Source organism: Hyla sarda, chromosome 5, assembly GCF_029499605.1.
Source record: "Hyla sarda isolate aHylSar1 chromosome 5, aHylSar1.hap1, whole genome shotgun sequence".
NCBI classification, from domain to species: Eukaryota; Metazoa; Chordata; class Amphibia; order Anura; family Hylidae; genus Hyla; species Hyla sarda.
In genome coordinates this window covers 154910409-154932587 of record NC_079193.1, presented here as the reverse complement: position 1 = coordinate 154932587, position 22179 = coordinate 154910409, and the positions used below count along the sequence as shown (strand labels likewise).

The window sequence follows — 22179 nt, the reverse complement described above, 5'->3', positions numbered from 1 at the left end:
CTTGTTGTTAGGCAGAAGACTTAAAGGGGTACTCTGGTCCTGAGACATCTTATGCCCCCGCAGGGGTCCCGCCGCAGGGGACCCCCCGCAATCTTGTATTCGCCACCCACCTGTTTGAGCTGCACGCCGCGGTGCCAGCTCACAAACAGCCAGGTGGCGACCACAAGGCCGGAGTATCGTGATGTCACGACTCCGCCCCTGTGTTAAGTCACCCCCGCCTCCACTATGCAAGTCTATGGGAGGGGGGCGTGACAGCTGTCACGCCCCCCTCCCATAGACTTGCATAGCGGGGGTGACGTCACACGGGGGCGGAGTCGTGACATCACGATAGTCCGGCCCTGTGGTCGCCACCTGGCTGTTTGTGAGCTGGCACCGCGGCGTGCAGCTCAAACAGGTGGGTGGTGAATACAAGATTGCAGGGGTCCCCAGCGGCGGGACCCCTGCGGGGGGATAAGAAGTCTCCGGGCTAGAGTACCCCTTTAAATTTAGACGGGACTAGGAATGCTGTGGTCTGCTTAGGTGTGCTTATCTTGCTCTACCTGAGGCTCACTGTGCTTCAGTCTCCTAAGATTGGCAAAGTTACGGAGCAAAGCTCCTGGCTGTACCACGGATAACACTAGACGGACTGGACACTTGGTTTTCTACCTTCTACCTGAATATAGTTTTATTTCTGTAATTACATCCCAGTTCCTACCAGTGACTCTAGTTTTGAATAGATTGAAATAAACCTTTAGATTTACTATTAAATCTATCTATATTTCTCTTTGTCTATCACACTGAATCTTAAAAGAGGAAAAAGTCTATGAAATGTATGACCACATCATAAAGCTGCCAGTGATAGGGTTTTGACCTTGTGCCAAGTTTCAGTACTGCTATGACATCCCTGGCATGTGTAGAGTACTTTAGTACCTGAAGCTGCCAACAGCTGGGGAGTGTCAGACGGAAGCAACTGTTAAATAACTACAGTGGATTCTCAAATCATCCTCTTCCCAGTTGCATTTATATAGTGTATTTTACAGGGTTTTTCAAAAACAAAATCAAATCAACTTAAATCAAAATCCCTATAGAAGTAGAATCGCACATTAAACCTATTGCCCAACCCCGAGTTTTGCCTCTAGGTCTGACGTGTGAATCTACTGCTACAGTGATTTGATTTGGATTTATTCTATTCTGTTACACTGCACTATAATATGTTTTCTTCAGCTGTAGAATCCTATATAACACAATATACATGTAGTTTGTTTGTTCTAAATGCAACTGGGTACAGAATGATTTATAGGGGTACTCTGGTGCCAGTAAAGTTAAACAGATTTGTAAATTACCGTATTTTTCGCCCTATAGGACGCACCGGCGTATAAGACGCACCCAATTTATAGGTGCAAAATCTAAAAAAATAAAGATTTTGAACCCAATAGTGGTCTTCAACCTGCTGACCTCCAGATGTTGCAAAACTACAACTCCCAGCGTGCCCGGACAGCCGTTGGCTGTCCGGGCACGCTGGGAGTTGTAGTTTTGCAACATCTGGAGGTCCGCAGATTGAAGACCACTGCATAGGAGGTAATACTCACGTGTCCCCGCCGCTCCGGACCCGTCACTGCTGCCCTGGATGTCGCTCCATTGCTGTCGCAGTGTCCCCGTCGCTCCGGAACGTCTCTGCTGCCGGCCGGGTATCCTCGCTCTCCGTCGCCGCCATCACGTCATTACGCACGCCGACACATGTACGTGACGACGTGATGACGAGGAAGGAGAGCGCCAGCCATACAGGGGATCCCTGAATGGAGAAGACACCGAGGAGGCAGGTAAGGTCCCTCCCGGTGTCCTGTAAGCACTAACCCGGCTATTCAGTCGGGCTGTTTGGTACCGCCGCGGTGAAATCGTGGCGGTTCTGAACAGCCCGACTGAACAGCCGGGTTAGTGTCACTTTCCCTTCAGACGCGGCGGTCAGCTTTGATCGCCGCGTCTGAAGGGTTAATACAGGGCATCACCGCGATCGGTGATGTCCTGTATTAGCCGCGGGTCCCGGCCGTTGATGGCCGCAGGGACCGCCGTGATAGGGGTGTATTCGCCGTATAAGACGCACCGACTTTTTCCCCCCAGTTTTGGGGAAGAAAAAGTGTGTCTTATACGGAGAAAAATACGGCACTTCTATTTTAAAAATCTTAATCCTTCCAGTTCTTGTCAGTTGCTGCATGCTCCAGAGGAAGTTGTCTAGGTCTTTTCAGTCTGATCACTGTGCTCTCTGCTGACATCTCTGTCTGTGTCAGAAACTGTCCAGAGTAGGAGCAAATCCTCAAAGCAAACCCCTCCTACTCTAGGCAGTACCTGACGTGGACAAAGCACTGCAGAAAGCACTGTGCTCAGACTGAAAAGAACTACACAACTTCCTCTGGAGCATGCAGCAGCTGATAAGTACTGGAAGGATTTCGATTTTATTTTTTTTTTTTTAAATAGAAGTAATTTACAAATATGCTTAACTTTCTTACACCAGTTGATTTAAAAAAACATATATTTTTTTATACCAGAGTAAAGGGGGTACTCCGGTATGAAATTTTTATTAATTTTTTTCAAATCAACTGGTGTTGACATGTTCTGCTGCTATATGTGGACAGTCTTTCAACACCAGAAAGGAGCTTCACTGATAGACCTAGGTCATAAACATTCATACTATACAGAGAATCTGAACTAATGCAAGAAAAAAAATATTGTAAGTATACATATGAAACTGTAATGTAAGTATACATAGGAGACGGGGTTATTAAGTATAAAGCTGAGGGACCAGGATTTTTCTTTTCGGTTTAGAATTTAGCGCTTTGTACTTGGTTGTCATTTATTTTAAGTTTTTTTGGAATCCAAATGTTATGTTGTGTCTGAACTATACAGTACCTTTTAATTTTACATTTTTTAACAGAAATTCTTCATGGCGGAGTTACCATAAGAAATAATCCAGTGCTTTGCAACCTCGATTCCATTATGTGGGAGGACATTGTTCACGCAGACCATGCTATTGTTGTGGAAAAGAGTACCCGCTCAAACTGTATGTATTCTTTGTAATAATCTCTTATTTTATAATTATTTCATAATTACTTGTCCTATCTATTCCCATAGCCCAGTGTTTCCCAACCAGGGTACCTCCAGCTGGTTGGGATACAATGGCCTTAGCCCGTACTTACCGTATATACTCGAGTATAAGCCTAGTTTTTCAGCAGGATTTTTCGGCTTATACTCGAGTGAACAAAAAAAAACTTTTCTGGCTTTAGCTGTGAGGGGGATGGTCCCGGCCATCCATCTCCGCCTGTCAATCCCTTCTCAGTGGTCTTCAACCCGCGGACCTCCAGATGTTGCAAAACTACAACTCCCAGCATGCCCGGACAGCCGATGGCTGTCCAGGCATGCTGGGAGTTGTAGTTTTGCAACATCTGGAGGTCCGCAGGTTGAAGACCACTGAGGAGGGATTGACAGGCGGAGATGATGATGGGGGGTTGATGATGACATGGGGGGGGGGATGATGTATTTCCCACCCTAGGCTTATAGTCGAGTCCATAACTTTTCCTGGGTTTTTGGGGTGAAATTAGGGGCCTCGGCTTATATTCGGGTCGGCTTATACTCGAGTATATACGGCACTTTATTATGTGGACAGTCTTCTCTATATATTCTCTATATACCCCTTTGGAATCTGTGATTTATTATTACTGTATGAAGTATTGTTTGTTGTTATACTTTTCTAAGTGTTTTCACATTGTGCCGTCACACAAAGGTGATCATTTTCTTACATTGAAAAGCTTAACAGTTATTACTCACAAATAGAAAAACAGAAGAATAGCCACAAATCCACAACCTGTACTATGATCTATTTGCTTCTCAGCATAATTTCAGAAACCAACAGGTTGTTAGTGTACCTTTTGATCAAAACAGGCAAGCCCCCTCGTAACGTCAAGGCCACCTGGTATCCGGGGCTAAAAGCCCATTGAAGTCAATCAGATTTTATTTCCTGACGAAATGAGATTCATACTAAATTCACAGTATTTCCTTCTCCTCCAATCCTCTTCATTTCTGCGCAGAAATTCCATGCAAAAATTCTGCACCAATGCCGCGGAAAGGAGAAAATTGCATAGATCAACATTTTCCTGCCAGAAATGATTCCTCTTTAATTCCGCTCCAATCCCTCAGTGGGAAGATACCCTAAGTCTCATCCCCCAACATCACTGGTTTCATGTGCTGAAGCAAAGGCCCCACAGCTGTAGACTTTTGATCCTAGAGATATGCTAATATCAGAGATATACCTATAACCAAATGATGGGTTGTCATATGGGGCCTTAGCTCATCCTAATAACATTGGGAATGTCAGTGAAAAAAAGATGAACATATGTACCTTAAACTTAAACGTGTCATTTTTTAAATTTTTTTTATAAACGATCAAAGGCCCTCCATGTGATGAAGAAGCTTGTAATGGAACATGCTGGGGCCCCGATCCAGAGGATTGTCAAATACGTGAGTATACTATCCTAGTTTTGCAAAATCGTGTATATATGCATATATGTATATATATATATATATATATATATATATATATATACACACACGTCACCAAAAATAATCTCTTTTCCTGTGCGTTGGGTCATGATTAGAATAATGAAATCAATATTCTCTGCACCATGTGAAAGTTTTCTATGCAAATATAACAGTAATAAAGTGCAACTCTGGTGCCCCTTTCCACCTCCAGCCGGTTTGCCTAGGCAGCTGTTTTTCACAGTTTTAACTATCATTGAGGTTACGGAGAGTTGGGATTTCTCTTGAGCATAGATTGGCCCACAATCATATTGCTGCAATTTGCACCAACTTTCTGGCAAAAACACACAAGTTTAACAAAAATAATGAAACGTTTTTTGGGTTTTTGCTGCATCCTGAAAGTCTAAAAAAGTGTAATATATACATGTAACTTTGGGTGGGCCTCCAGAGTCAATTTTAACAGCAGAGCTAGCATTCCTATTAACCTCTGTTTGGCTGTTTTCCTCTTCTTGTCCATCTCTAACAGTTACAGTAGGCTGGAGGGGGACATTGGCACTGAAGACAGGTGTAGTCTCAGAGGTGGGACTCACATTTGTTAGACATTTATGGTACATTATGATATATTATAAATGTGCAGATGGGGATCCACCTTTAAAATGTCTCACATACAGGAATTTAGATGCTGAAAGGTATAATGGAATGGCTACATGAGCAGTTCCCTGATATGTAGCTGTAGATATGAAGGGGGAGATTTATCACAATCTGCCCAGAGGAAAAGTTCCTGAGTTGCCCATAGCAACCAATCAGATTGCTTCTTTCATTTTTCAGAGGCCTTTTCAAAAGTGAAAGAAGCAATTTGATTGGTTGCTATGGACAACTCATCAACTTTTCCTCTGGACAGGTTTTGATAAATCTCCCCCAAAGAGCTCATCTGGCATAGCTAGATATAAAGAGGAGATGTTTCCTTTTTTGATAAGTATGTTTGCTGCTTTTTTCTCCTTTTCACTGAAAAGTGAATTACTTGCATTTGTCTATATATTAGCATATATATGAGTGAGTATGTATATTTGTAAACATGTAGAGATGTCCTGCGCTGTTTGCTATATTACAAGAGACCTGGGTCCAGTCTCGTCCGAGATGCAGGATAGGCAAGTGGGAGAGCTGTTCCAAAGGCTGTAGCTGTGCATTATGTATATTTGTGTTACTATATATATATATTTTTTTACTTTAAGGTACAAAACTCAATTGTGCCCAGCAGTGCTCTGGACGGTGCCGGGGACCAATGCCCAGTGACTGCTGTCATCGCCAGTGTGCAGCCGGTTGTAAAGGTCCTAAAGAAACAGACTGCCTGGTAATACAAGAGCACCTATTTGTGTGTGTGTGTATGTGCATGTTAAATTCATGTTTTACTATTGTAAAACCTATGTATATCTCTTTTTCTCCAGGCTTGCCGTCGGTTTCGTGATGGTGAGACATGCACAGAAAACTGTCCCCCACTGCATTTGTACAATCCCAATACATATGTAGTAGACCGTAACCCTATTGGGAAATACACTTTTGGTGCCTCATGTGTGAAACAGTGTCCACGTAAGTACAATTAATACAATTCTAGGATTTACAATAAAAGTAATAGGTTTGTGGCACACAAATCACAAAGTCATAAAATATTTATCTTGTTTTCCACCCTGTGCGATTTTACTCTTATAGGCGGGAGATTTATCAAAACCTGTTCAGAGAAAAATTTACTGAGTTGCCTGTAGCAGCCAATCAGATTGATTCTTTCATTTTTCAGAGGCCTTTTAAAAAAAACCTGATTGGTTGCTATCGGCAACTCAACAACTTTTCCTCTCAACAGCATTTGATAGGTCTCCCCCATAGTGAGTATACTTAAATGAGTCTATTTGTGTACATAGTAAGTGATACATTCATTAACTCTTTGCTGTGTACCCATGCTGAGGAGCAGTGATGTCAGTCATTCATTTATTATTAGCTAGTCTTGCACATTGCCTTAAAAAGTTATCAGCCCGTTTTGCCTCTCAGATCGGTATGCTATACACCTTTACCATCATTATTGATCACAATAAAATACAGTCAATACAGCCTTAAAAAGGCAGTTCATTAGAATGTATTTCCTGTATTTGGAAGAAAAGGTTCTTAAAGACGCACCCCAGGATTTTTTTGCCTATATCATGCACACTCACCATCACTAGTCCTACAGGGCCATTGGTTTTATTCCACTCCAGCTGCCTGACTGTTCAACTCTTTCAATTGCCTAATGGTTACAACAGGATGTCAGACTCTGACTTCCTGTGGACTGCAGTATGACATCATCAACTACCAGATCCATTCCTAGATCCCAGACCCCTCCTCACCCCACCCAGCTGGATCTGCTATCTCTATAGGATTCAGAGGCGGAAATTCGTGTCTTAGGGCACAGAAACATGGGACATCAAGACAGGAGCTTCTCTGTAGATTATTTATTGGTAAAAACATCCAAAGAATAAAGGATAATATGTCTGATCGAGAGGGTCCTGCCGCTGGGGACCCCCGCAATCTCTGGGCCAGCAGTGGTGGCATCTGGAACACGGAACCTTGGAGCTTCCATGTTTGTGATGTTACGCCACGCCCCCTCCATTCATGTCTATGGGAGGGGGCGTGGCAGCTGTAGACGCCAGTCATCCGGCAGGGAGCAGAGTTCGCTCCTTGGTCGGATGACTGGTGTGCCGTGTGGAGATCGCGGGGGTCCCCAGTGGTGGAACCCCCGCGATCAGACATCTTATCCCCTATCCTTTGGATAGAAGATAAGATGTTTTTCGCCGGAGTACCCCTTTTAATCCTAGAAAGCCCTTTTAATATCATGCCCTGACCTTTTGTTTCATGGTAAGGGAAGGTCATTCAAATTCTTTTGTATAAAAGAGAGGCAATTGGTGGTAATCTTTATATGCTAAATTCCCTGTATAAACCAGCAAGGTTGCAGCCTTTTCTGCCTTTCCACTTGGATATTAAGACAGTACTCTGTCAGACACTGCAAATGTAATTATTGTATAGGCATTTATTAGTTTATTATTTGTCAGTCCGAAAACTACACATTTAGTAAGTATACTTTGGATTTGTATTTTGCAGACAATTACATAGTGACAGACCATGGATCTTGTGTTCGGACTTGCAGTCAAGGGTCATATGAGGTGGAAGAACTAGGCATTCGCAGCTGTAAAAGGTGTGATGGGCCATGTACACAAGGTAAATACACTGATAAATGTTCTCATGACGGTTTAACTATAGGCAGACATTTTAGAATAGCTCAACCATTCTTTGGTTTCTTTGGTATAATACTACGTAAAGCATAGAAAATACTTAGGAGCTTGAATTTAGCGCACTTCACTAAAAAAAAAAAAAAAACATATTTGACTTGGTTTCATTTAGATGTTTTAATGACCATGATAAGGTTTAAAAATGTTTACATTTTTTCTACTATTTTTTATTTCTTTGCACATGAGGATACACTCCTTGATTTTCCTTCTCTAGTCTTCGGCACTCATAAGTAGCGGTGTTCCACAAAATACTAACCATGTATTGTTTACTTGTTTCAGAAAAAAATTGTGATGGTATTGGATTTGGGACTTTAGAAGGTGTTTTATCCATAAATGCAACAAACATTGGTTTTTTTGAAAACTGTACAAAAGTAACTGGAAGTATAAACATCCTGGCGCTTGCTGGCACTGGGTAAGTCACGTATCAGTATGTATGATGAATGGAACAAATTATTATGATTTCAAAACTTTTGGTATTGATGGTTAAGGAAATTGTTATTTGGAGCTGCTTCTCCTGTATAAATTGCAAGCAGCTTATTTACCGTGAATTTCCTTTCACTATCCATACTATCCATCTGTCCATACTTTAGATAGAAGGTTGATTGTTGAACAACCGCTGAACAAACAACCATCTGATGAACGATCATTTTGCTGACACAGCCATACACATTTGAGTCCATACTGGCCATTACAGTTGTTGAAACTAGTCATACATGATCAGTGACAACAGGCTATTATTGTAAGTCCTATAAAGAGTGAATGTAGCGGGGGCTGAGTATGCGTAATGCATCTCTTGTAGGTGATGATTAAATCTTGGGATAGCCCCTTTAATGTCTACATTATGCTTGCTCTGGTGGTTTTCTTTCTGGGAAGAGTTGTCATCATACCATGCAATGAATGAATTGTGATGTAGGAAAAGATAAGTGTTTGGGGTATTGTCTCACAGCAGACTTACCTACTGTTTTTAATACCAGACAGCAGAACTTTGTATACAGCTCGAAAGTATGTTGCTCAGCTATATATATATATGTGTATATATATATATATATATATATATATATATATATATATATATATACATTGGGCAAAAAAGTATTTAGTCAGCCACCAATTGTGCAAGTTCTCCCACTTAAAAAGATGAGAGGCCTGTAATTTTCATCATAGGTATACCTCAACTATGAGAGACATAATGAGAAAAAAATCCATAAAATCACATTGTCTGATTTTTAAAGAATTAATTTGCAAATTATAGTGGAAAATGAGTACCATATTTATTGGCACATAACACGCACTGGCGTATAACACGCACCCTCATTTTCATAGGGAAATGTGAGGGGGAAAAAATAAATGTAAAATAAATAACTTGGAATCTCTGAACTATATGCCTCACCATCCTCCAAACTTTGATTCCCCCTGCTCCTCAGTTTGGTCCCCCCATCCAGTGCCACATCATTCCTCCCGTTTTATCAGCCACATTTACCTTCCCCCCAATCCCCTGTGTGCCTCCTTTCCCCTGTGATTCCCCCTGCCTCATCATTCCCCCCCAGCACATCATTCCCCGCCAGCACATCATTCCCCGCCAGCACACCATTCTCCCTATGCTCACCATTCCCCCCTGCTCATCATTCCCCCCTGCTCATCATTCCCCCTCCTGTTCATCATCCCCCCCTGCTCATCATTCCCCCTCCTGTTCATCATCCCCCCCTGCTCATCATTCCCCCCCTGCTCATCATTCCTTCCCCTGCTCATCATTCCCCTCCCTGCTCATCATTCCCCCCCTGATCATCATTCCCCTCCCTGCTCATCATCCCCCCCCTGCTCATCATTCTCCCCCCTGCTCATCATTCTCCCCCCTGCTCATCATTTCCCCTGCTCATCATTTCCCCTGCTCATCATTCCCCCCCTGCTCATCATTCCCCCCCTGCTCATCATTCCCCCCTGCTCATCATTCCCCTCCCTGCTCATCATTCCCCCCTGCTCATCATTCTCCCCCTGCTCATCATTCTCCCCCCTGCTCATCATTCCCCCTGCTCATAATTCCCCCTGCTCATCATTCCCCCTGCTCATCATTCCCCCTGCTCATCATTCCCCCTGCTCATCATTCCCCCCCTGCTCATCATTCCCCCCCTGCTCATCATTCCCCCTGCTCATCATTCCCCCCCTGCTCATCATTCCCCCTGCTCATCATTCCCCCTCTGCTCATCATTCCCCCCTGCTCATCATTCCCCCCTGCTCATCATTCCCCCCTGCTCATCATTCCCCCCTGCCCATCATTCCCCCCTGCTCATCATTCCCCCCTGCTCATCATTCTCCCCCCTGCTCATCATTCTCCCCCCTGCTCATCATTCTCCCCCCTGCTCATCATTCTCCCCCCTGCTCATCATTCTCCCCCCTGCTCATCATTCTCCCCCCTGCTCATCATTCCCCCTCTGCTCATCATTCCCCCCCTGCTCATCATTCCCCCTCTGCTCATCATTCCCCCCTGCTCATTATTCCCCCCTGCTCATCATTCTCCCCCTGCTCATCATTCTCCCCCTGCAGTGCTCATCATTCTCCCCCTGCTCATCATTCTTCTCCTGCTCATCATTCTTCTCCTGCTCATCATTTTCCCCCTGCTCATCATTTTCCCCCTGCTCATCCTTCTCCCCCTGCTCATCATTCCCCTCCCTGCTCATAATTTCCCTCCCTGCTCATCATTCTCCCCCCTGCTCATCATTCTCCCCCCTGCTCATCATTCTCCCCCCTGCTCATCATTCTCCCCCTGCTCATCATTCTCTCCCCTGCTCATCATTCTCCCCCCTGCTCATCATTCTCCCCCCTGCTCATCATTCTCCCCCTGCTCATCATTCTCCCCTGCTCATAATTATCCCTCTGCTCATCATCTCCCCCCCTGCTCATTATTCCCCCCCCCCCGCTCATTATTTATTGAGTGGCCTAGCCAGTCTCCAGATCTCAAACCCATAGAAAACCTAAGAAGGGAGTTGAAAGTCCGTGTTGCCCAGCGACAGCCCCAAAACATCACTGCTTTAGAGGAGATCTGCATGGACGAATGGGCCAAAATACCAGCAAACAGTGTCTGAAAACCTTGTGAAGATTTACAGAAAACATTTGACCTCTGTCATTGCCAACAAAGGGTATATAACAAAGTATTGAGATGAACTTTTGTTATTGACCAAATACTTATTTTCCATCATCATTTGCAACTAAATTCCTTAAAATTCAGACAATGTGATTTTATGGATTTTTTTTCTCATTATGTCTGTCATAGTTGAGGTATACCTATGATGAAATTACAGGCCTCTCTTATCTTTTTAAGTGGGAGAACTTGCACAATTGGTGGCTGACTAAATACTTTTTTGCCCCACTGTGTGTGTGTATATATATACATGCATACATACATACAGGCATTTTATAGCACTGTTATATAGGTATCTATGGCAGCATTAGATCAGCACTGAATGGTTCTGTATGGTCCTATTGTTTAGGCAATGTACGGCATAATTTTTGGAGGTATTTCGATTACAGCTGTATATAAATGTGTACTATAATCTGTCCATTTTCACTGCTTTAAAAAATAAATAAATAACTGGTTCTTTAGAGGCAGAGCTACATACAATATGTGTATATTCATTTTTAACATCACAGGACTTCAGTACATACAATCATGGCCGTAAATGTTGGCACCCCTGAAATGTTTCTAGAAAATGAAGTATTTGTCACAGAAAAGGATTGCAGTAACACATGTTTTACTATACACGTTTATTCCATTTGTGTGTATTGGAACTAAACCAAAAAAGGGAGGAAAAAAAGCAAATGGGACATAATGTCACACCAAACTTCAAAAATGGGCTGGACAAAATTATTGACACCCTTTCAAAATTGTGGAAAAATAAGATTGTTTCAACTAACAGGTGTGGGCAATATAAAAATCCCACCTGAAAGCAGATAAAAAGGAGAGAAGTTCACTTAGACTTTGCATTGTGAGTCTGTGTGTGCCACACTAAGCATGGACAACAGAAAGAGGAGACGAGAACTGTCTGAGGACATGAGAACCAAAATTGCCGAAAAATATCAGCAATCTCAATGTTACAAGTCCATCTCCAGAGATCTAGATTTGCCTTTGTCCACAGTGCGCAACATTAATCAAGAAGTTTTCAACCCATGACAATGTAGCTAATCTCCCTGTGCGTGGACGGAAGAGAAAAATTGATGAAAGGTGTCAACGCAGGATAGTCCAGATGGTGGATAAGCAGCCCCAAACAAGTTCCAAAGATATTCAAACTGTCCTGCAGGCTCAGGGAGCATCAGTGTCAGCGCGAACTATCCATTGACATTTAAATGAAATGAAACACTATGGCAGGAGACCCAGGAGGACCCCACTGCTGACACAGAGACATAAAAAAGCAAGACTACATTTTGCCAATCTGAACTTGAGTAAGCCAAAATCCCTCTTGTGGAAAGATTAGACCAAGATAGAGCTTTTTGGAAAAGCACATCATTCTACTGTTTACCAAAAACGGAATGAGGCCTACTAAGAAAAGAACACAGTACCTACAGTGAAATATGGTGGAGGTTCAATGATGTTTTGGGGCAGTTTTGCTGCCTCTGGCTCTGGGTGCCTTAAATATGTGCAAGGCATCATGAAATCTGAGGATTACCAATGGATTTTGGGATCACACTGTATAGCCCAGTGTCAGAAAGCTGGGTTTGCGTTCAAGATCTTGAGTCTTCCAGCAGGACAATGACCCCAAACATACATCAAAAAGCCCCCGGAAATGGATGGCAACAAAGCGCTGGAGAGTTCTGATGTGGCCAGGAATGAGTCCAGATCTAAATCCCATTGAACACCTGTGGAGAGATCTTAAAATTGTTGTTGGGAATAACTGTTCGCTGTGTTTGTTTTCATAAGATAACATAAGATAATAAGTTGACAGCTGCATCTGTCCTTTATACATGTTTATGTTTTTCTACTATGGTAAAATTCAATAAAAAAAATATTGAAAGTAAAATTGTTGTTGGGAAAAGGCGCCTTCCAATAAGAGAGACCTGGAGCAGTTTGCAAAGGAAGAGTGGTCCAACATTCCGGCTGAGAGGTGTAAGAAGCTTATTGATGGATATTGGAAGCGACTGATTTCAGCTATTTTTTCCAAAGGGTGTGCAACCAAATACATTGACCCCCCGACCTACGATGGCCCTGACATATGATCAAATCGACATACGATGGCCTCTCAGAGGCCATCGCATGTCGATGTCAGCATCGACATACAATGCTTTTTTATTTTGGGGCCATCGCATTAAGTGCTATCCGGCAGCGCAAAATGCTTAAGCTGCGGCCGGGGTGACTACTGATATCAATCAGCAGGCACCCAGTGCAAATGCCCAGGGGGGTCATCAGACCCCCCCCCCCCCCCACGTCGGCGATCGGCGCAAATCGCAAGTGAATTCGCACTTGCGATTTGCGCCTATTCCGGGTCATACGGGTCTATTGTGACCCGGAATAGAAGGGGGATTGCGGTTGTCTAAGACACCCACGATCCCCCTGTAGGCATAGGAGTGAGGTGGCAGGGTTGCCACCCCTCCTATCCCTGCTATTGGTCTGCTATTGATCGTCAGAGGCGACGACCAATAGCAGACCGGGGGCGGGAGGGTTAACTTTCGTTTTCCCCGTCCTGCCCACCCACAATAGGCGGGGCAGAACGGGGAACCGAAGGGGACCGGGTGCCGACGTCCACTTACCCGTCCGGAGGCTGCGGCCACGTTGATCGGCGGGCGGCGTCACGTGCGTCTGAAGAGGACGGCTCCCGGGATTCTACGGAGTCGGTAAGTTGATCTGGAGGGCTACAGTCTGAGACCGTGGTCCCTAACTGTAGCCCTCCAGATGTTGCAAAACTACAACTCCCAGCATGCCCAGACAGCTGTTTGGGCATGCTGGAATATGCTTCCAGCTGGAGGGCTGCAGGGCTGCAGTTCATGCTGGAGGGCTGCAGTTTGAGACCACTATACAGTGGTCTCTAAACTATATCCCCCCAGATGTTGCAAAACTACAACTCCTAGCATGCCCATATAGCTGTTTGTTGTCTGGGCATGTTGGGAGTTGTAGTTTTGCAACATCTGGAGGTCCACAGTTTGGAGATCACTGTGCAGTGGTCTAAAAACTGTAGCTCACCAGATGTTGCAAAACTGCAATTCCCAGAAAGCTGTCTCGGCATGCTGGGAGTTGTAGTTGGGTACCTCCAGCTGTTGCATAACTACATCTCCCAGCATGCCCTTCAGTGATTAGTACATGCTGGGAGTTGTAGTTTTGCAACAGCTGGAGGCACACTGGTTGGAAAATATTGAGTTAGGTAACAGAACCTAACTGAAGGTTTTCCAATCAGTGTGCCTCCAGCTGTTGCAAAAGTACAACTCCCAGCACGCACGGTCTGTCAGTACATGCTGGGAGTTGTAGTTTTGAAACAGCTGGAGGTTTTCCCCCCCATGTGAACGTACAGGGTACATTCACACAGGCAGGTTTACAGTAAATTTCCTGCTTCAAGTTTGGGCTGCTAGCGCAAACTCCTAGTGGGAAATTCACCGTAACACGCCAGTGTGAATGTACCCTAAAAACACTACACTACACTAACACATCATAAAGGGTAAAACACTACATATACACCCCCTTACACTGTTCTCCCCCCCCCCCAATAAACAATTTAAAACGTCTTGTACGGCAGGGTTTCCAAAACGGAGCCTCCAGCTGTTGCAAAACAACAACTCCCAGCATTTCTGGACAGCCACTGACTGTCCAGGCATGCTGGGAGTTTAGCAACAGCTGGAGGCACCCTGTTTGGGAATCACTGGCATAGAATACCCCTATGTCCACCCCTATGCAATCCCTAATTTAGTCCTCAAATGCGCATGGTGCTCTCTTACTTCGGAGCCCTGTCGTATTTCAAGGAAACAGTTTAGGGCCATATATGGGGTATCGCCATACTCGCGAGAAATTGCACTACAAATTTTGGGGGTCTTTTTTCCTTTTACTGCTTGTGAAAAGGAAAAGTTGGGGGCTACACCAGCCTGTTAGTGTAAAAAAATAAAAAATTTTACACTAACATGCTGGTGTTGCCCCATACTTTTTATTTCCACAAGCGGTAAAAGGGAAAAAAGACCCCCAAAATTTGTAACGCAATTTCTCCTGAGTACGGAAATACCCCAGATGTGGGCGTAAAATGCTCTGCGGGCACACAACAAGGCTCAGGAGTGAGAGCGCACCATGTACATTTGAGGCCTAAATTGGTGATTTGCACAGGGGTGGCTGATTTTACAGCGGTTCTGACAAATGCAAAAAAAAAAAAAAAAATACCCACATGTGACCCCATTTTGGAAACTACAGCCTTCACCGAACGTGACAAGGGGTATAGTGAGCCTGAACACCCCACAGGTGTTTGACGAATTTTCATTAAAGTTGGATGGGAAAATGAAAAATATTATATTTTTTCACTAAAATGCTGGTGTTACCCTAAATTTTTCATTTTCTTAAGGGAAAATAGGAAAAAAGCCCCCCCAAATTTGTAACCCCATCTCTTCTGAGTAAGAACATACCCCACATGTGAATTTAAAGTGCTCTGCGGGCGAACTACAATGCTCAGAAGAGAAGGAGGGATTTTGTAGAGAAAATTTGTCCGGAATTGAAGGCCACATGTGTTTACAAAGCCCCAATAGTGCCAGAACAATGGACCCCCGACACATGTGACCCCATTTTGGAAACTACACCCCTCACGTAATGTAATAAGGGGTACATTGAGAATTTACGCCCCACAGGTGTCTGACAGATTTTTGGAACAGTGGTCCGTAAAAATGTAAAAATTAAATTTTTCATTTGCACAGCCCACTGTTCCAAAGATCTGTGGGGTGTAAATACTCACTGCACCCCTTATTAAATTCTGTGAGGGGTGTCGTTTCCAAAATGGGGTCACATGTGGGGGGGTCCACTGTTCTGGCACCACGGGGGGCTTTGTAAACGCACATGGCCCCTGACTACCATTCCAAACTAATTCTCTTTCCAAAAGCTCAATGGCGCTCCTCCTCTTCTGAGCATTGTAGTTCGCCAGCAGAGCATTTTAAGTCCTAACATGGGGTATTTCCATACTCAGAAGAAAGGGGGTTACAAATTTTGGGGGTCATTTTCTCCTATTACCCCTTGTAAAAATTTAAAATTTATGGGAAAATCTGCATTTTAGTAAAAAAAAATATTTTTTTCATTTACACATCCAACTTTAACGAAAAGTCGTCAAACACCTGTGGGGTGTTAAGGCTCAGCGGACCCCTTGTTACGTTCCTTGAGGGGTGTAGTTTCCAAAATAGTATGCCATGTGGATATTTTTTGCTGTTCTGGCACCACAGGGGCTTCCTAAATGCGACATGCCCCCAAAAAAACATTTCAGCAAAAGTTGCTTTCAAAAAGCCAAATGTGACTCCTTCTCTTCTGAGCATTGTAGTTCGCCTGCAAAGCATTTTACGTCCAAACATGGGGTATTTCCATACTCAGAAGAGATGGGGTTACAAATTTGGGGGGGCATTTTCTCCCATTACCCTTTGTAAAAATGGTAAATTTGGGGGAAAAACTGCACTTTAGTGAAAAAAACTTTTTTTCATTTACACATCCGACTTTAACAAAAAGTCGTCAAACACCTGTGGGGCGTTAAGGCTCACTGGACCCCTTGTTACGTGCCTTGAGGGGTCTAGTTTCCAAAATGGTATGCCATGTCTGGGTTTTCAGCTGTTCTGGCACCATAGGGGCTTCCTAAATGTGACATGCCCCCCAAAAACCATTTCAGCAAAATTCCCTCTTCAAAATCCCATTGTTGCTCCTTCCCTTCTGAGCCCTCTAGTGCACACGACATACACTTGACATACACATATGAGGTATTTCCTTACTTGAGAGAAATTGGGTTACAAATTTTGGGGGGGATTTTTCATCTATTACCCCTTGTAAAAATTCCAAAACTGGGTCTACAAGAACATGCGAGTGTAAAAAATGAAGATTTTGAATTTTCTCCTTCACTTTGCTGCTATTCCTGTGAAACACCTAAAGGGTTAACACACTTACTGAGTGTCATTTTGAATACTTTGAGGGGTGCAGTTTTTATAATGGGGTCATTTGTGGGGTATTTCTAATATGAAGGCCCTTCAAATCCACTTCAAAACTGAACTGGTCCCTGAAAAATTCCGATTTTGTGAAAAATTTGAAAATTGCTGCTGAACTTTGAAGCCCTCTGATGTCTTCCAAAAGTAAAAACACGTCAATTTTATGATGCAAACATAAAGTAGACATATTGTATATGTGAATCAATGTATAATTTATTTGGAATATCCATTTTCCTTATAAGCAGAGAGCTTCAAAGTAAAAAAAAAAGCAAAATTTTCTATTTTTTCATCAAATTTTGGAATTTTTCAGCAAGAAATGATGCAAGTATCGACAAAATTTTACCACTAACATAAAGTAGAATATGTCATGAAAAAACAATCTCGGAATCAGAATGAAAGGTAAAAGCATCCCAGAGTTATTAATGCTTGAAGTGACAGTGGTCAGATGTTCAAAAAATGGCCGGGTCCTTAAGGTATATTTGAGCTGGGTCCTTAAGGGGTTAATGTTCCCCGTGTGTTGCGGTAAGTATTACTTACCCCTCCACGATGCTTCGGGGTGCCCTCTGGGTCCAGCGCTGGTCTTCCGGTGTCTTCTCGGCCCTCTCCGATGACGTCAATACGCTGCTGCGCACGCTGTCTAATAGGAATGACGTATGCAGCGGCGTAATGACGTCGCTGCACAGGCCCAGTAAGGCCTTGTGGAAGACAGCAGAGGACCGGAGAAGACAGCAGAGGACCGGAGAAGACCAGGAGAGCCCAGTGGAGGCCCGGGGTCACCATCGGGAGTAGCGGGGACACCATCGCGAGCGGCGGTGACAGGTGAGTACAGCTTCCTATACTTTACATTGCATGAATCCCTCAACATACGATGGATTCGAAAAACAATGGCTCGTTCGGAACAAATTACCATCGTATGTTGAGGGACCACTGTATTAAGTTAAGGGTCCAGACCATTTTTGGAGTTTGCTGTGACATTATGTCCAATTTGCATTTTTTCCCTCCCTTTTATGGTATAGTTCTAATACACACAAAGGGAATAAACATGTGCATAGCAAAACATGTGTTACTGCAATCCTTTTCTGTGATAAATACTTCATTTTCTTGAAAATTTTCAGGGGTGCCAACATTTATGGCCATGACTGTGTTATCTGAGTATGTTGCACATTAAATGCTTGCACTAACTAAATCCAAACCCATTTTTTTCTTTAGTGATCCTTATACCAACACAACAAAAATGGAGCCTGAAAAATTGCACCATCTTAAATCAATTCGAGAAATATCAGGTTAGTTAGACATTTTGATTCTAAATATTTTATTACTTATCAACGTGTATTTTTAAATTCCATTTTAGCAGTGGAATCTTATATGCTGTGTTTTATCCTAAAACCTAGCTTTCTGCAAATTCAGTGGTGACACCCATGGCATACTGTATATTCTTAAAAGCCAACTCTATTTACAAGTAGTACCAAAAAACAATAATACAGGACTTCTATGAAACAACCAACCAATGCTGATGTAAAAATGACCTTTTAGAAAGATGGTCCTCTCAAAGAAGAGGGTCAATATACACAGGATATTGGGGAGTTTAAAAGTCTATCACAGGAGAATCGGTTGTGGTGTTCTCAAGGATGTTGGAGAAGGCTCAGGGCTTTTCCTTATCAATTGATCACTGTTTTCTTAACACCTGCGAGATCCTCCAATGGGTAGGACTGATTTATATCCACTGGAATAGAGATGAAAGGTTTCTACTGAATGAATGAATTAAAGCAAAGATCGTAAAAGTTTCAAGAAATGTTTACAGGAAAGTACTAATATACATTGCCCTTTATTGTTCTTTAGGTTTTTTAATGATACAGTGGTGGCCGGAAAACTTCACTGATCTGAGTATTTTTGAAAATCTTGAAATAATCAGAGGCAGAACTAAACAACAGTAAGTACATCTGAGTTTAATATTCACCTCAAATTTAGAAAGAAAGCCATGGCCGTACATCTACTACTTCTCAACAAATCTTGAAAAGCAGCATCAGGTAGTTAGCAAAGTAGGTTTTATAAGACTAGTTCAGGTTAAAAATGTTGTTTTAATCTGATCTGTGCAATTCATAAAAAATATGTGTTATACTTTGTGGGGATCCTTGGGCTGCAACTGGTTTTGGGCTGGCTATACTGGGTTGCAGAATCTAAGGGATATGTGGTTTTCACCCTTAATCTCTGCAAGGAGGTACAGACTTTGTTGGCTGCAGGAAGGTCCTCACATCTTGTTTCCCTCGAGTAGTTACAAGGTGGACACAGCAGCTGTGACAGGACAGAGGGACTATTACAGGACAGAAATGTTGTAATAGGGCAGGAACACAGTGAGTGTGGAATAAGATCATGGACACTGGACTGGAATATGATCACTGCACTGACAGGACAGAGGGTCACAAGACAGAAATGTTGTATTAGGGCAGGAACACAGTGAGTGTGGAATAAGATCATGGACACTGGACTGGAATATGATCACTGCACTGACAGGACAGAGGGTCACAAGACAGAAATGTTGTATTAGGGCAGGAACACAGTGAGTGTGGAATAAGATCATGGACACTGGACTGGAATATGATCACTGCACTGACAGGACAGAGGGTCAAAAGACAGAAATGTTGTATTAGGGCAGGAACACAGTGAGTGTGGAATAAGATCATGGACACTGGACTGGAATATGATCACTGCACTGGAACATGGATAAAGGACAGGAAGACGGAGTCCCTGTACAAGCTAAGAGTTGGATTCAGAATCATGGAGAACAGACTAAGAGGTGAAACCAGGAGAACAGGCTATGTACAAACCAGGAACTGAACTAGGAGATACCAGCAACTAGGTGTAAAGACAGGCCAGGGTCAGAACCAGGTGATACCAAAAGCAGTGAACAGGAGCAGGCCAGGGGTGTAACCAGAAATTACCAGGATCAGCATCTAGTAACAGGCAAGGTATAAAACCAGTATCACCTACCCCAAGAAAAAGTAAAAGGCTTTAGATGGAACCAGGAAGTACCAGAATTGTGGGGATTTACAATAAAGACAAAATTACACGAGAACCCAGTTGTGCTATGTTTGCACTCAGGCAACAGATTGGAGGACCTTGCCTGCTTAAATAGGCTGTCAGGATCAAATGGAACCCAGTTGCCATGGTATCCAGACACTCTTATCACTGATGCCCATACCATGCCAGTTGGCCCTAGTGAATAACCACTAAGAAAGAACACTGTTTAGTTGTGTTTAGTAGCATTTATGTTTTTGTGCCATCATGTATGCCAAACATCTTGTGCTTTTAAAGCTGTTTTAGAATTATTACGTTTATTGTGCCACCTTTTGTGTCTACAACTATCAAGAATTTGTACTATTGTTGTATTTAAAAAAAATGACAGGAAATACATTATAGTTATTTTTGAACAAGTATGATTTCCTTTCATGACATTTTAAGACTCCCTAATAAAAAATAAAAAAAAAACACTTTTTTTATTTATATTATAGTGGAAGATATTCACTTGGTATAATAGGTCTAAAGGTACCATATTTGGGATTCCGATCTCTCAAGGAAGTGAGTGATGGCGACATTATCTTTAAAAATAATAAAGATCTCTGCTATCTTGATACAATGAACTGGACAAGTTTAATTAGAACGAAGCAAGGACAAATAATCAAGGACAATAGAAAACATGAGGAATGTGGTAAGTATTCTTTTGAATAATTAAATGTATGTAAGAAGTATCAGGCCATACATATGCCCCTAATAAACACTAAACCTCTCGGCAATAGATGATAGGAAAAAACTAATGTCCAATCTTGGACAGAGGCGCCTTGTTAAAACATAGCTTTTATTAGAAATGATTAAAATGGATGGAAAAACAACAAATAATAGTGCACAAAAGTGGTAGAAAACGAAAATTACTATCTGTTATGTAACAGTTAATATAGCCGTGTGTTCACACAGATGGTATATGATAAATAAATATGCTCCTACTTGTATTCTTTTGAGCATGTAGTGTTCATAATAGCTATAGGGCAAGAAATGATACCAAGTCCAAAAAAAACACTATTTTTTGCTCAGTGATAAAGGAAAAAAAGTTTTAATGACAATGTGGTGACGCCAAAGTTGTGGTGTGACCACGGGGTGTGAAGGGTGTAGGTGGATGGGACAGATGGTATAGCCCAGGGGCAAGGTGTTATTAACCCCTAATGTTCGTGACACCAGAGTGGTTTTTCCCGTAACCACCCAATAGCTATCCCAAGGTTAGGTGGGCAATAATAGTCCAAGACCAGGTAAGGGTTAACGGTAGCTTTACTGAGGTTAGACAGTTGTTAAAGTCTTTACAGCTAGGCCAGAATCCCAGAGAGTTGACCAGTAACACGGAAAGGGCCATGCAATTTGCTGGGACTTGCAGTACTTTTGGGTCAGACTTCAATACAGCCACTCTGACTATAATTGACTTGACTAGTGACTTGACTTTGGTAGAGACAGCAGACATAGATGAGATGACTTACTGACAATGTGGCTGGTGTGTAGGCTTTATGGCCTCCAGGTGTACTGGACACAGGATCTGTGAGTCTGTGCTTTCATGTCCTCAGCAGGAGTGATGGTGTAAGAGAGAGATTGTAATGGCTCCCCCTCTTATAAAGGGGGCTGAGCCAGAAGGCCAATCTGTAGGTCAGGTGGTCAACTGGTGCTCTCTGGGTAACATAACACATCATGTGAACATAATATGTGATTTCCTCCAAAGGTCCTTAAAGGTCCTTTATACTTTATATATCTATACATAACATGTACTATATTCACAACACTATACACAACATTAAACTTACTACTATGGGGGAGACGCTGCAGGATAGCCCCTAGGACAATGAGGGACTCAACCTGACAGGGCCTAAGTACTGTATAGGAGAATATCATGTACTGGGACATTACACCAATTCCCTTGAATCTATTCCTAGCCTCATTCTTGCTGTATGCCATTTAAAATTGTTGGTGCTTCTTACTTGCTCCTTAGCATCCCTTTACAACTTTCTCAAGATTTGTTATTTTATTATAATTACTAATATTTATGTTTAAAGCACATACATATGATAAAGGCTTGAAATACATAATATATCACAAAAACATGAGCAATAAACATGAATTGAGTAGATGAAAGACAGATACAGAGGGAGCGAGGCCCCTGCCCAATAGGCGCTAAAATCTTCCAAAAAGGTTATTTAACAGT

General features: G+C 42.8%; 1 protein-coding gene across 1 annotated transcript in view; it reads left to right on the top strand.

Moving 5' to 3' along the window:
• Nucleotides 1–22179, top strand: part of LOC130273542 (epidermal growth factor receptor-like) — a 221210-nt gene that overhangs the window by 144810 nt on the left and 54221 nt on the right. Inside the window, exons 4-12 of the mRNA XM_056520539.1 lie at nucleotides 2909–3034; nucleotides 4420–4488; nucleotides 5739–5857; nucleotides 5952–6093; nucleotides 7630–7746; nucleotides 8097–8229; nucleotides 18153–18226; nucleotides 18783–18873; nucleotides 20453–20649. Of these exons, the coding sequence (XP_056376514.1) occupies nucleotides 2909–3034; nucleotides 4420–4488; nucleotides 5739–5857; nucleotides 5952–6093; nucleotides 7630–7746; nucleotides 8097–8229; nucleotides 18153–18226; nucleotides 18783–18873; nucleotides 20453–20649 (1068 nt within the window). The remainder of the gene's footprint in view (nucleotides 1–2908; nucleotides 3035–4419; nucleotides 4489–5738; nucleotides 5858–5951; nucleotides 6094–7629; nucleotides 7747–8096; nucleotides 8230–18152; nucleotides 18227–18782; nucleotides 18874–20452; nucleotides 20650–22179) is intronic.